The sequence below is a fragment of the Ananas comosus genome, linkage group 8 (genome assembly GCF_001540865.1).
Source record: "Ananas comosus cultivar F153 linkage group 8, ASM154086v1, whole genome shotgun sequence".
NCBI classification, from domain to species: domain Eukaryota; kingdom Viridiplantae; phylum Streptophyta; class Magnoliopsida; order Poales; family Bromeliaceae; genus Ananas; species Ananas comosus.
Genome location: NC_033628.1, coordinates 194269 through 210146, shown reverse-complemented (window position 1 = coordinate 210146; position 15878 = coordinate 194269). Strand labels below are relative to the sequence as shown.

At 40.3% G+C, this 15878-nt stretch overlaps 2 protein-coding genes across 5 annotated transcripts; one reads left to right on the top strand and one right to left on the bottom strand.

Annotated features, from left to right (window-relative positions):
* LOC109714094 (probable N6-adenosine-methyltransferase MT-A70-like) lies at positions 212-5127 on the bottom strand. The gene is made up of 7 exons (XM_020238522.1): positions 3919-5127; positions 3380-3478; positions 2245-2328; positions 1785-2140; positions 1132-1348; positions 867-946; positions 212-676 (listed from the first exon to the last, which is right to left on the bottom strand). The coding sequence occupies exons 1-7, from the start codon at positions 5053-5055 to the stop codon at positions 400-402; spliced, it is 2250 nt and encodes a 749-aa protein (XP_020094111.1). The 5' UTR covers positions 5056-5127; the 3' UTR covers positions 212-399.
* Positions 9105-11965, top strand: LOC109713747 (putative F-box protein At1g47790). Of its 4 annotated transcripts, none has more exons than XR_002217158.1 (2): positions 9105-9190; positions 11405-11965. XR_002217158.1 is itself a non-coding variant. In XM_020237930.1 (2 exons), exon 2 carries the CDS (start codon positions 9890-9892, stop codon positions 11009-11011), a length of 1122 nt encoding a protein of 373 aa, XP_020093519.1. In that variant the 5' UTR covers positions 9108-9190; positions 9880-9889; the 3' UTR covers positions 11012-11134. The 4 variants fall into 4 exon arrangements, 3 of the variants coding, with proteins under 3 accessions (XP_020093519.1, XP_020093521.1, XP_020093520.1); XM_020237930.1 differs by lacking the exon at positions 11405-11965 and adding an exon at positions 9880-11134 and having other exon boundaries at positions 9108-9190; XM_020237932.1 differs by lacking the exon at positions 11405-11965 and adding an exon at positions 9914-11134 and having other exon boundaries at positions 9111-9190.

Below are 15878 nucleotides of genomic sequence, written 5' to 3'. Positions count from 1 at the left end.
AACCCATCAATAAAATTAGAACCCGTGAAGGAGATAATGAGATAAATCCAGCACACCACATGAAATCATGTAAAAGCGGTATAAGTTACTTGTATAGGTGATTTCCCAGGATAACGATCTATCTATTTACTGGAGTGTCGAACTAACCACATAAAAAATAGTTAAACATTTCAATCGCACCAAACAAGAGAGCACAAATTACACACGAAAATTAAAAAACAAAAATTGCCGTAGTCTTTTTGAATAAATTTTTCTTACAAATAGCTGGCCAATAATACAGGAACACATATTTAACTTAAAAACTTTGCGTCACTAAAAATTCACCATGGTACCAAAAATGCCAACAACTACAATTTTAACATAACACGATCTCAAACAAAACTGATCGTACAAGAGAAACTAGGCTGGCGCTCCAATGTCGGCGCCTATCGGCTTTCCTTCTGAGTTATAATTCACAGGTGCTGACGACGGTTCCATATACTGCGCTGTTTGTTGCCTTGTGTCCACGAAAGGGCTCCGCAATGGCGTGGGGTTGGAATCGGCATCCGTAGCGGTGGTCGTTCTAGGGGGCGACGCTGGCTGCACCTCCACATCAGGATAGGTGGCCTTAAACCTCGCCCTCAAACCCTCGTCTACTAACCTCACCCCCTGCAATTGATTGCCTAGCGACAACCACCTGAAAGTTAAAAAGGTAAGACTCGGAGGATTTTCATAGTCACTAAACATTTGAACAAAGTACAAAAGATTTACGGCTCAAAATGCCGATATGGCATAGTTGCGTAAACACACACTATAATTCATGAACAACCATTAGGCAAATGATAACGTAAAAAAGGGCAAGCAATAACTAGAGTGCGGGTGATTACCCTGCATGAGTATTGTGCATTCGAGCAAACAACTCTAACTTCCTTGTCCTTGGGCTTATCCTCTCCAGAAGTGGGTACATCTGCAATGGAAAAAAGTAACAACTTCAGTACTTTACTGCAATTTCATTCAAAGAAGTAGCCTAGTTTGGTAAGACACATTTTTTTGGTCTCTTTAAACTCAAATTTAGAGTTTTCGTTGACAAATTAATAAAGCATGGCACATTTAACTAATCAATTGAATAACTCCTCAATACTGTCAAAGTACCTCATCAGGTTTTCGGCTTGTTTCGCGAACTTCAGCAACAATAACATCTGTATCAATATTTCGGTTCACCTCTGGATCCCCTTTTATTCCAACTAGGCAATGTTCTTTACTATGGTTGAGCCAATGACCTGTTCGCCCAGTTCTGATTATCCGTTGCAGTTGATTGGTCTTCACCCAAATAAGCTCCTCCACCCGCTTATATCCCCAAAGCTCCAAACTAATAAAGACATCGAAAAAGCAGTAAGATTTCGACCCATGTAATTCCTGACTTCCTTTGAAGAAAGACTCAACAGGGAAGATACATTTTATCAATCATATTTGGATAAGACCTATTTGAAATTTCAGGGCCAGCAACAACAAGAACAGTAAAACACACAGGTACAAAAGTTAAAGAAAAATACATTATCAAGCATAATTATCTGATTTAAGTCTGCTTGGCCCCAGGGAAAAAAATCTCCAAAGCCAAACTAAAATCTCCTAGCAATGTGCTCCGTCACATACAGGTTAAAACAAGGAGAGAGAGAGAGAGAGAGAGAGAGAGAGAGAGGAGTTTATGCACAGCAGAGAAGTACGAACTTTGAAGGGTCTTGAACTTCTCTCTGATTCTATTGAACAAACATAATCAGTAAAGTGTAGCTGATATTAAAACTTACCATTCACGCCCAAGTTCCATTGCCCGCCCAGTGACCCATAGGAAAATCAGGCCATCGGTCTGTAAAGCTGGTACATTAAGATTTCTCATCTCGTCATCTGCCATGGTACCATAGGGCAACTCCATGTGAATGTCCCAAGGTGGATCAGCCATGATAACACCAAACTGCCCTAGAATGTCCATCCTAAAATTACGAATATCACAGTTTATCCATTGAGGTTCACCGAGCTCCACTTCCGAACAATATTCAGCCCTTTGGGGCTTTATTGGCTTTGGGAGTGGAAGATTAGCACCTCCCATCATCATTGGAGGCATATCTGGTGTCAGGTCAAGTTCATAATGAACGTATTTGCAAGTCTGCCCATGGAACAATGGATTTAAGCTATAGTAAAGAATAAGGAATTGGTGGAAAAAATTACAAAATGGAAAAAAAAAAAGAGAAAAAAGGGAACAGGTTTAACCTTTGTGTGGCGGCATGTATCAAGGAAAGAGCAGTCCCCAAGGTTTGTATCTGTGTGTGGTGCAATTATTCGGCGAAAATGAACCTGTTTCAATCAAGCAACAGCTTAAAAACAGCTTCAAGAAGAATAGCAGTTAAAGTAGAGATAGAAAAGAAAAGAGTGAGGAAAATTTGAACTTGTGGACAAGAATTATACCGTAGTAATATTACTTTCATTTCACAGAAACAAGAAAGATTCATGGGTAAAACACTAAAACTCATCAAGGAACACTGCAAATATTGAATAATAGCACCCATATCACTCCCAACAGGCAGTTGCAGCAGAAGTAAAACAATTCAATTAATTTACTCAATCCAATTTCCTGAACCTATTGAAGAATATTACTTCGCAACTTGTATAGAATTACAACAATCCCGTAACATTAGAGGATAAAAACAATAGACAAAGAAGTTTATTATTATTGAATCAGGAATAGTTGAAACATAAGATATTACAATATGAAATTTATACTTAAGCTTCCAAAGTATGCACCAAATAAATATAGCACAAACAACTAGACATATAGTTCGATGGAGGAAATCTGTTTGTTCTAGGGTTCGGTTGTGCCTAGGTAAAGTTACAAATGCCCAGTGGACCAGGACTTTTTGTATAAAGATAAAGCTTGATTTAATCTTAAAACAGATGTCTGGACCTCCATGACATAACGAGCAGATATTTTTTGGTGTTATACTTACAAATTACTCAAGCATGTGGGTGAAAATTTGACATAGTAACTCAGAAGACCTTCTAATGCAAATCTGAAAAGGGATCTTCTTAACTCAAAGAATAGTCTCTTTAACTGGTGTAATGTAATTAAACAATTACGTGCCTAATACAGACAAAAGAGGCATAACAAACTGTAATTATGGAACACATATTCCTAGAAGAAAGAGATATATATAACCAACCATCAACACTAGAAGTTGTTAGTGCAAAATGCTGTGCTTTATTACAGAAGTACTGAAACACATAGCACTAAGACCGAAACTCTCAGACGTTTATTTGCTGCTGTGTACTAACAACAAAATGATATCTTGAGTGACATAACAGCAAATTATAATTTGCTAAACTGGTATTCAATAGTGAAGACACTAACCTTGTCGCACGCAACGAAGGAACCGGACTGGCGCCTGCAATCCTCTTTAGTCAAGTTAGAGCAATATTCCTTCAGTTGGGAACCACCCTTGGTTTTGAACTGAGAAAAAATTGTCAGAATTAGATGCCACAAATGAACCAACAATTGCAGGAACATAGAGAAATATTTACCTATAAAATTTTTCATCAACATCCAAGTAACTTTCGGAAAAAGCAATGTATATCGATTACAAGACATGAAAATTCTCAATGATATCATCAGGTAGATGGTTGTTATGGCCAAGTGTCAAAGCATCCACAAAGTGCATGCCAACATGCCCCATAGTGCATCTATTTAAAATCTTTCATTTATTCTCTCTTTTTCTTGAGAAAAGAGTGCAAGATTTCTAGTTCTCTCCAAACATCTGGAACAGCAATCTCTCAGTTAACAGCTCGGCACAAATTTACCAAAGCAACATTTTCTAAACAATAACCAAAACATAATACAACTTTGCAAGAGAATATGCAGGAGCAGACTAAAACAAGAAAAGATCTCCAAACCTTTGCAGCCACCGCGGTTTCCCTGGCAGTCGGGCGGTGAATGAGATCCAAAATCTCCTCTCCGGTCTTCGTCTTCTGCTTCTCCCTGAAAGTCTTCTTATTTAGCAACGCCTCGAGGTCCTTGAGATCGTCCTCTTCCGTTCTTTGCTTAGGCACCGGCGTGTTAATGCCGCTCATAGCACCGCCGTGTCCCATGAGAGGCCTCTGCAGGGGAGGGAGTCCCATCATCCTCGGCATGCCCATCAAGCCCATAACCCTAGGCCCGCCCCTCGGCCCCCCCATGGGCCCGGGGAACATAGGCGACATACCGGAGAATTGGGGATCGGGAGGCCCCATCCACATCTCCATAGGCGCCCTCTGCATCATCAAACCGCTGTTATCGACTCCGGCCATCGCCGTACCCTGACCCTGATTGCTCCCGTCGCCGGAGCTCGGTTCCGAAGCCGACGGCGGCGGCTGGTTCTGGGAGGAAGAGGTCTCCGGGAGCTCCTTGAGGAGCTTGTTCCGATCGATGCCCCAAACCATCATCACCGACTTCTCGCCCACCGCGAGCTCCCGGTACTGCACGGCGCCGCTCTCGTCGGCGATGCAGCGAAGCGCGGTCTCGACGGCGCGCAGGGGGCCGAGCTCCCTGCCGAGGTCGGCGAGCGCCGCCCTCTCGGCGGGGGATGCGGAGGAGTTGTCGCTCTCGAGGCGCTGGAGGAGGGAGGCGGAGTCGATCTCGGAGAAGGGGACGAGCTCGAGGAGGCACACGGCGACCATGGTGCGGACGAGGGTGAGGCGCTCGCCGCGGTCGGGGGAGGAGGGCTTGGGGCGCGTGCGCGGGAGGGACGGGTGGGGGTGGTGGGGGAAGGGGAAGGGGCGGCGGCGAGGGTGTTCGGATGGGAGGGGCTTGGGTTTAGGGTTAGGGTTAGGGTTAGGGTTGGGGGTGGGGGAGAAGGGGCGGCGGTTGAAGGAGGAGATGATGCGGAGGGAGAGGTCGAGGGAGGAGACGAAGTCGGGGAGAAGGGAGTGGAGGGAGGAGATGAGGTCGAGGTGGGACTGGCGGCGGGAGTCGATGGATTCCTCCAGATGCCGCCGCAGATCCCGCACGGCCGCCAGCTCGTCTCCGCCGCCGCCGTCTGCTTGAGGCTCCATGACAGAGAAACTTGCCGCGGCCCAGCAGAGGCAGAAACCCTGACGGTTTTTGACCTAAATGGCCGTGCAATGAGTTCACGCGGTGGACCGGAATTTGGGGTCCTATGCCAAATTGCCAAATTTCAAGGGCTTGCTCAATAGTTCTTTAATAATTATTTTAATTTTTTAAAAAAATTATTTAGAAAATTAATTTTCTTTGCTGCCACGTAAGAGCATATAAGCACTACCGTATTACATACCCAGCCACGTAAGCGCCATATAGGCACTGCCGTATTTTTAATATGGTTATCAAAAGCTATTTTGCATTATCCAATTCCAGCAATGATTTTTGAATCGAATATTTTTCTTTTTCGCCCAAATTCATATTTTAGTTTCCCAATTTAGATAAAAACTTTGGTTTGCCAAGATGCTGGGCTGCTTTTGTTTCTCTTTTGAAAAAATTGGTTTCAGAAGTTCAATTCAGAAACACAATTATGTGATAGCACATACAACTGAAGTCGTTATGGTGCATATTAGAACACTGCAAACAATTAACATAACTCTGAATCTAAGGTTTATGCATGTGTAATCAACATATTCAAATCACCTAATATTAGATCCAACAACTGGGGGCACAAGCTCAATTTTCAACTGTACAAGCGGAGACCAACTCTACGACCACAACCTGAGTTACAGCTAGTAAGCTAAGTCCTACTGAAAATCAATGAGAAAGGAATGAGATTGTACTTTACCTCACTTCAAAAGATCCATCATCTTCACTAGGTTGGCATATATATATACTAGTAACATGCATGCAAAAAATTGTCGGGTGACATAAGATATCGGAGTGTGGGCATCATGCTCGACAGATCAATTAGCACGATACTTGAAGAGAACTGGTGTGGCAGATAGATGGTATTACATCTGCAGCTCAGGAAATCAAATGCGTCGAGAGTGAAGGAGTGGCCAATGGCCAAGAACAGCACGTGGTTACCCACATCTCTCTGCCTCAAGAACGCCCCTTGCCCTTGCCACCGTTGCACTGTGCGTGCTCACTTCAAAATTAGACTCACCAAACATTTTTGAAAAAAAGTTATTGTGTCACACTTGTATCACATCATTAGTAACAAGTCAATCGTATTTAAAAAAAAAAAATAGTAAACAAATATTTTTATTAACTGTTGATAGAACGGATGAATTCCGAAAAAATAATTTTATTAGTAATATAACTCGTGCATTCTAAACCTTTATCATCTTTGCTAACTTTGCATGTACCAGTACCAGGGACACAAAGAAAATCCGTACGGCGTAGCGTATCGGACTCGGACTGTGGGCACCTTGCTTTTCAAATCAATTAGGAGGATACGAGAATTCCCATGGCAAGCAAGATAGATGGTATTCCGTCTGCAGCTCGGGTAACATATCGAGTTGAGAGCGAAGGAGTGGTTTTCGCCCAAGAACAGCGCGTGTTCACCCACATCCTCCAGCTTCAGAAGCTCCACCCGGTTGCTCTTCAGAAAGTTCACCTTGTAAACCTCCAGCTCCCGGCGCCCCACGCTTCTCGGGAAGCCGGTGAGGCTCCTGGACAGGGAAATGAACAGCAATTCCTTGCCGCGCTGCACCAAGAAGGTCCGGCCTCCCCCCGTCCGCACTTCTGGCCCGGCCCTTTCCAGCACCTTCATCCGCGGAGGCTCCTTGTCGATCTTGCAGACGAGCAGTTGCGACCGCGTCGCGACGTAGAACTTCCTCCGGTAGAACTCGACGTCCGGCCAATCGCAAGACTCGGCGTTCGGAGCGGGAGCGAGGGGCGTCCAGAGGCGGTTGCCCGGGCGGTAGAAAGCATAGTGGGGGCATGACGCCTTGTAGCGGTTGTTGGCGACGGCGAAGGCAATCCAGTCATTGGGGGCCGTCGCCGGGTCAGCGGAGAGAACGAACTTTTGAATGTAGTCGGGGGAGAACTGCGAGCGGTGATCGGTTGGGGCGGTGCAGGTGGGGAGCTCGATGATGAATTGGTGAAAGGGGTGGTAAAGCATGAGGCGCGGGAACACGGAAATAGGGAAGCTGGCGAGGAGGAGCCAGCCGCGGGAGGAGCCGCGGGAGATGAGGCTGGGGGACAACAGTATGGGCAAGCGAACGAGCTGGTCGCGGACGACGCGGTGGAATTCGAAGGCGTTGCCGCTGAAAATGTGCTTGTAGAGGTGGCCGACGAGCAACACTTCTTGCGGCTGGGAGAGCGCGGCGCGCCACTCGGAGCAGGTTGAGGCAAATTGTAAATAGTCGGCGAACGGCAAGTCTCTGGCGAGCCGCGTGAGAATTCCTTCGGGAAGGTCGGCCCATGATCGCGAGGTCGGCATTTTTGTTCTTCTTTTTTGGGTTGCCGGAGGGGGTGTTCAAGATCTTGAACACCGAGAAAAGAGGCGGGGAGTTGAAACTCAGAGAGGGCGGGAGAAAGAGAGAGTGAGGGACGAGAGGGCAAAGCTAACATCAAATACTTTTGGAAAATGAGTCTCTTGTCGTTGATATCCGAAGTTTTAAATTTAAATTTTAATTATTTTATATTTTTAATCAAGTTTATTTTAAAATAAAATAAAAAACGAATAGCATACTACTTAAGTCTCTCTGAAATAAAGCACAATAGCAAAAGGGCAAAAAAAAAAAAAAATTACACCTGAATGGTATTTTACTTTTTCATATTGATTTTTGAGCTGAGCAAAAATTAGAGGAAATGCATCTGAGTGATTAATACATTTCAAAAATAGAATGAATTTTTTTCCATTTACATCTAATACTTTGATTCGAAGAGACTTAAGTATAAGAGTTCTAAGGGCAAATTGAAAATAAATTATTGATAGAAAGAGAGAGAAAGAATAATTATTTTTCCATGCAATATTTAGATCAAGAGGGAATTTCTAGATAAAACGTATGGAGACCCCAACACTAAAGGCCAGCCAGTTTGTGATAAACTTCTAATAACTTTTCTGTTATTGTTGAGAATCTCTCAGGTACCAACTGCTTAAATTTGTATTATTATATTTTAGTTAAGTTACATTTTTCTTAAATTTACTAATACTATTAATTACTAATTTTTAATTTTCAGTTGGTCGAATTTTACATGCTAAAAAATAATATAAATCATCATTAAGTTTTAATAAAATCATCAATAAAGTTTAAAAATATTTAATTTAATTAACAAAAATTATTTGATTTTTAAAAATAAAAAAAATTGAAGAAAGACTTGCTAAAATTTAAAATAAAATTTAAAAGTTTATGTTAGATTTGCCCATAGTTGAGGGGGCCTCCATTCAATTTAAACCAAAAACAAGCCAAAATTTTTTAGTCTACAATCCAAAATAGATATAAAATTTAGAGTCTGGAATTTTTCGGTGTCCGAGCGACCCTCAAAGCAACCAAGCTTAAGAAGCCTCAAATGCTCTGCAAACAGTTCAGCCATTTTGTATGAAAACTCCAATATCCATGTGTAATCAAGATAGTAAGATTACGACCAATTTTTGTTAACTATATTAACCTTTTAGAGTCAACGATTATTTTACATGATATCAGAGTAAGATGTTTTGAGTTCGAGTCACGACTGCGTTAGTCGGAATATAGGCATCTTGCCCGGCAGATTGATTAGAATGACGCTCAAAGCCAACTGGTGTGACAGATAGATGGTATTCCATCTGCAGCTCAGGAAATCAAATACGTCGACAGCGAAGCGAGATATAACATTTCGCAAATAGCAAAAGAAGCAGCAGCACTGTTTTGCTCCGCCCGACACCTGAGGCCTCGCTTCGTGCCGGAGAGCTAAATCCATTGTCAATTTATAATACCTGCATTCTGAAATAGGTTATTTTTTGAAATCTAGAGAAATGAATTTAAATTCTTTGCCTGTAAATTCTCCGAGCCCAAGCGTAAGAAGCCCAAAATATTATTGTTGGCTAACGAGTTTTGATTGGGGCCTATTGTTTTTGGGCCGAGTTGGGTTTGGTTCAAACTCATCTACAACCTTGTTCGGGTCATCCCCGGTTCGGTCAAATTAAAATTATTTGGGCTGGACTCGGATGGGCCGCCTCCGTCGCGTCGTCGGAGCTCGCGAGAAGCGGAAGCGGCGACCTTTTACCCTCTCTCTCTTCGATCTCTTTTTTGGTCGCATTTGGTGAGATCTCATCTCCTTTGCTCATCATCTGATTAATTTCTCTTTTTTAATCGCGATTGTAGATGATATGTTTCCTTGTTTGATCTGTTGTATTTGTCTAATTTGTTAAATTTTGTGTCGATGCAACTTAAATCGGGGGTTTGTTACTTGTTGCGGTGGAATCGATCGTAGGTTTTTTTGTAGTTTCTGTGGATTTAAACTCGTTTATTCTTTGGATCTGTGTTTTATTAAGGTTAATTTTTCGACCATACGGGTGTTAGCTTTTCGCGGTCTCAATCATATGCTTTTGTTCATTTGTGATGGTTTTTTTGATGTGCTTTGTTCTCATCTGTCTTTCAATATCAGCAATTTGTTTGCCTTGTTTTTCTGTTGAGTTAATGAGTTTCACAAAAATTAAAATTTTAAGAATTTTCAATGATTTTTGTACACCACGTCTTTTTCTTTCTTCAAAATTAAGTTTTGAATTCGAATACAAAAAACAAGTAGAAACAGCAGATAAAAATAAGCAGAAAAAATGTTTCCATTCCTAATTTAGTTTTGGTGTACTGTGCAAAAGATAATTCATTCTAGTATGGTGTTTATCTTTTGATAGATTTCCACCGTACGCTAATCTCTACAATTTCTTTTGGGAAAACATTTTCAATCTGTGTTTAACATCTTTTATCATACCTAAATATTGAGGTATCAAGGCGATTGACCATGGAGAGGTACCCTCGCCGGCAGGTCCCTGTCCCTATCGATGTCGTCGCCGAGATCCTCGTGCGGCTTCCAGTGAAATCCCTGATCCGATTCCAGTGCGTATCCAAGACCTGGCGTTCTCTAATTCTCGACCCTTCTTTCATGCACTCCCACCGCCGCCGTTCGCAACAAAAACCATTCTTACTTATCGTAGAGAACTGCTGGATGGGGAGCGACACCTTCACAATCTTTTCTCTAACAAACGAAGCTATGCTTGAAGAATGCTGCAACTCTCCCAAAGAAACCCTCGTAGAGTACTTTAAATCTCCCGACATCAGCAGCTGGGACGATGCCGTGGTCGCGTCCTCTCCCGATCTCTTGCTTTTCCGTAAAGACATAGATGACCGTCGCGGCAGATGCTTCTTCTTGCTAAATCCTTCTACAGGGGAGCGGCTGATCCTCCCGGAGTCTCCTAATTCCGGTGATCGTTGCACTTTGGGCTTAGATTACGTGCCTTCCATCGGGAGGTTCAAGGTGGCCAGATTTTTTCCCAGTGCAAAAGCGAACGCCAGAACGCAATGTGAGGTTCTCGTTGTAGGTGTTGACCGATCTTGGCGGCCTACGAAGGATTATCCTTTTGCCGTGATCCATCGTCTTGACCAATATTCACTGCTCAACGGAGCCATACATATGGTTTCTTCTTCTCTCCCCGGGGGTATCGCCGTGTTCAATCTGCATAGGGAAATTTGGAGGATGATCCAGTTTCCGTGCGGCTTTTGCTTCCGTGAGAACCGCTGGGCCGCCGAAGGGCACATGGACCTGAGGGAGCTAACAGGCTCGCTTTATCTCTCGCGCTTCACTCCCATGAAGTTGGAGATATGGGTGTTGAAGGACTATGAGAACGAAAACTGGACGATGCAGTACAACATTGATACCTTGCAGTTGTTTAGGATGATTTGGCACGATATCGAGTGCTACACGAGGGTCCACCCGTTGATGATAAAGGACGACGGAAAAATCTTGATAGCAGTATCTACTCCGAGCGCAGTGTTTCATTATGATACGGAGAAGAAAGTTTTCACAGCACTCAAATATATTCCGCAGCCTTGCGTGTATGTGGAGAACTACTTGCCTTTGAACTAATTCCGCTTCCGCTTCTTGATGATCGATAGAAGTTTTTTCTTCCATAATTTTATTTCGAGGACATGGAACTATTGTGTAATCGCTTAAAGATTTTTTCCCATTTTCAGCTCAAGTTTGGGATCATTTTGCATTAGTTCAATCTATGTTAGAAGTACTAGGTGGGTAGGCATGCATAAACACACACAATTTATAAGAGAGCCAACATAGATTTGAAAATTTAAGCTTGCTTCATTAATCACAAAGGTATAAAAAAGCAAATGCAGCTTCATTTCACTACAAGGATAAAGGAAATTGATAGAGCAATAAAAAATTGATGAAAAAGCCTGGCAGCATCTGTTTCCAATCTTAACTAAGGTAGTTTGTTTCCAATCTTAACTAAGATAGTTTTACCAGGTTCCTGCTACACAGATCTTCATGGAGGATATGACTACATGATTATAATCAGAAAGGTGGACTTCTTGGGGCTTGATGTGATAAATACTTATGTTGCATCTAAACAATCAAGCTTTGAGCCGAGTCTTCTCTAAACTTTGAGGGTATCTTACATGCCTATGATGTAAGATACCATTACATGATGGCATAACTCATGCGGGCTATGGTTCAGAGTTTATATCCATTTCACAACTGAAAAATGAAAATCAAAACACATATGATAAACTTTGATTGCACACAGCAGCCTTATCATTTGTTGATCTTTTTTTTGCTCGATGTGAGGGGAAGTAGCACAATGAGCAGCCGAAATCATGAGACCAATCAGAAAACAATATTTCTTACTCTAAAAGAAAATCAGCCACCATCTCTATGTTTAATCACTCTACAGAAATCACTATTATAAGGAAAAGAATAAGGCAATATTGCCATGTTTCATCTATCAATCTAAGTTCCCATCTAGGGGCTAACACAAATACATCCAAGTTATAATAGTGTCTCGCATGCTATACAGAAAAAAAAAAACTATATTCACAACCTAAATCAGGTAAGTAAGAAAGAATAGTCATTACCTGTAAATGCAACAAAAGAATAGGTGCCCTTTTTCTGTTGACTTCTGTCTCGGCAAAGACTATACTTGCCTACACTGCAGGGATATTCATCTCGAAGTCCTTGGAGATTCCTACACAAGGAAGAAAAAGAAAGAGGAAAAAAAAAGAGAATACCTTCCCTATAGTGAGATGAAAATACAGAAATCAAAATAAAATATTTGCAGGGAGATGCAGAAAGTATCTAAAAAGCATCAAAATGTTTACAAGCGTCTATCATCAACACCTCTTCAGCTTTGTTCTTTATATATATATATATATAGAGTAGAGCTAGAATACTTGTAAAAGTATCACCCAAGTGATACTTGTGTGTTTTTAGCCCTTGGATGGAGAGATGTGAGGTTGAGATGATGGTGGTAGGTGGTGGTAGGTGGAATAGTGTTTGATCCAAGGACTATTAGTAATCAAAAAGTAGATCCAATGGCTAAANTATATATATATATATATATATATATATATATATATATATATATATATATATATATATATATATATATATATATATATATATATATATATATATATATATATATATATATATATATATATATATATATATATATATATATATATATATATATATATATATATATATATATATATATATATATATATATATATATATATATATATATATATATATATATATATATATATATATATATATATATATATATATATATATATATATATATATATATATATATATATATATATATATATATATATATATATATATATATATATATATATATATATATTCTAATTACTGAAGGGGTTTTATTCATAATTCTTGGCCTTCTAAATTGCTATTTCAGTTGAAGCAATTTTCTAATACCTCAACAACCTTTTCTCTCAAATCATTATTTTTTTTCCAAATTGCACGAATTGCATGAATTTAGAGAGAGAGAAAGAGAGAGAGAGAGAGAGAGAGAGGGAGGTGGGAATGGAGAAACTGGGTGGGTTCCACCATCTCCCAAAGCATATGCTTTCATGTATTGTTGTAGTACTGTTGTAGGTAACTCTTTCATGTGTTGTTATGGGTTCATCACATTTCATGTATTGTATATATTTTATATTATATAAGAATATAAGATTATTATTCCTTTGTATTCTACTAATATAATATATTGCATTCTTTGCAGACTCTTGCAATGGTGTTTGCAAGCTGTCTCCTTGTAGTGTACTGAATTTCTATACACTTTTTCAAACTTTGGTCAAATTGGGCAACGTTTATGCATTAAATGGAAAATGGTATTTTCATGGGGGGTTAAGTTACAATTGTGTTGGGGGTTTATGGATAAGCTCTAATTCACTTCCCCACTCATTTCTTTTCTACTCACACAAGAGGTATGTCTCTTTTTCTACTTTTTTTTTTTCAGTCACATAAGAGACAAAAGTCATATAAGAGGCAAAACTCATTTCTCTCCCACTCACATAAGAGGCAAAAGTTACATAAGAGGCAAAACTCATTTCTCTCCCACCCATATAAGAGACAAAAGTCACATAAGAGGCAAAACTTATTTCTCTCCTACTCACATAAGAGACAAAAGTCATATAACAGATAAAATTCATTTCTTTTCCACTCACACAAGAGAAAGGTCTCTTTTTCTTCCAGGAGGGACTTTATCCGTTCGGCAGTCTGTGCGTATACCCGAGCCGACCAAAGTGGCGATGGTGGGCCGCGACACTCCTATTGCATATATAAATTAATTGCTTCGTCCTTAAAACCATCAAACATTCTTTTCCATCGTCTTCTAACACCCAAAACACTTAAGTCGGTTTAAGAGTTTTAGTCCTATTATATTTTATATATAGGACTATCTGAGGTCTCACATTCTCTCTCCCTCAAGCCCTAACGTCCTCATCAGGCTCAGACTCACAAGTATCAGGCGATGTGAGACTCGTCTCGTTAGCCTAAACCGATCTTGTGGGCAACAGTCAACAGTATGAGAGGCTCGCTCTCCCCGCTGTATAATCTTAACTCAGTCGAGGCTCCTCTCACACTTTCGACTGTTAATTTGCTCTGACACCAACTATGACGCCCAAACTTCCTAGGGAGTTACTCATCCTAGGACTACTCCCGTCCTAACATGCTTAACTCTCTCCACCTCTTGGGCTTGCATCCTTTAGACAAAAAAATAGGCGCTTCCACTAGCATGACCGAGAGCTCGAACGCTGTCGGAATGGCCGGCCTCCACGCTGAGCTTGTGATGCTGTCCCTAGCGCAAGTGGCAAAAGGGCTTGATGGTTGGTACCCGAGACCCAAATTCGAATCCTAGTTGATTCATATTTCTAGCTAAGTTTATTTCTAAACGAAATAAATAAAACGGGTATAGCATGCCACCTTTCTCTCCAAACATCTAAATTTTAGTTTTTCATATACTGCGCTATTACTTCCCATATAGAGATATTGTTTCAGAAGCCGACCCAAGACAAACATATATAATAATTTGATAGCTTTATAGCTTGAGGTATTGTAAGTGAGCCAACAACACGGTGGCGCTCCAAAAATATTTTTGAAGGATAAATGCAATTTTAATGAAAAATAATGAAATAAAAAATAATGAATGGATGAGATGAAATAGCTCACTTCCAAAGATCAAAACACAATTTTTATGAATAAACTACAAATAGCTCTTAATAGTAACTAGTCTTATTGCTAAGGCAAAATGAAAAAAAAAGGAAAAAAAAAGAGGAAATAAACAAGAAATTACTTACTTTCAGAGGGCAAGAGCCACAGCCATGCCTGTGGATTAGTATCAGGATTGTCCATAGGATATGGTATGGTTTTACGGCTTTGGTCCTTCAAATCGATCACCTTAGTATAGTCCTTCTTCGCTCCCTCGCTCCCTATTCTCCATTAGGTATATACAGTTTCTCATATATATCGAGAAAAACTATTGACATCAAGAGCAAAGGACTAATTTCTATCCAAAAATAGAGCATAGTCACTCAAATTCTGTAATTCCAAAAATGTCACTTCGTTGTCTTCAAATTTTACTTTATAAATCTTCTTAATGTCTAACGGAATAGAGATGACTCCCTATCCTCCGTTAGGTATATACAGTTTCTCATACATCGAGGGAAACCATTGATATCAAGAGCAAATGAATGATTTCTACCCAAAAACAGAACATAGTCCCCAAAATCCTGTAATTCCAAAAATGTCAGCTCTAATGTTTTGGGGGTGTTGTCTGTATCTTCGCTCAATGTTTTCTCATCCAAAGATCGGTCTGCTGGCTGAATATGAATCACTTGAGGAATTGTTCCAAGCTCACACCTAAATATTTGATGTTTCTTTGTGATATAGAATCTTCCATTATAGAATTGGACATCTAAGCTGTTAAACTGATGGAAAGCCAAATTTTACATTGTAACAATCTGACCTGCTAGCAATAATAACTCGTTGGGCCGAAACTATTGGCCCAAAATACTTAAAGCAGCTATTATTACTAGTCCATATGCCTCATATATTCTAATCAGAATAAATTTTTCACCCAATATGAAATTATTGGGGCATTATATGCACACCAAAATGAATGCAATACAATTTGCGCGTTATATGCACACCGAAATGAATGCAATACAATCTGCTGCCTTAGGTAGGCAAGTAAAAATCCGACAAAAAAAGTTGTCGCGGCAGTGAGGACCAATCTGAAAAAATATTTAAGTTCCATTTATCAAAAACTCAATCGTGTGCAAACATGCTAAAATCAATTAGCACAAAGACATACCAAGATTATTATTTTCGGACTTTATTTTGCTGCTTGAAGCAGTATGTTCTTTGTCACCGTGCTGCAGGTTCCTTGAATTATTCATAACTTGAT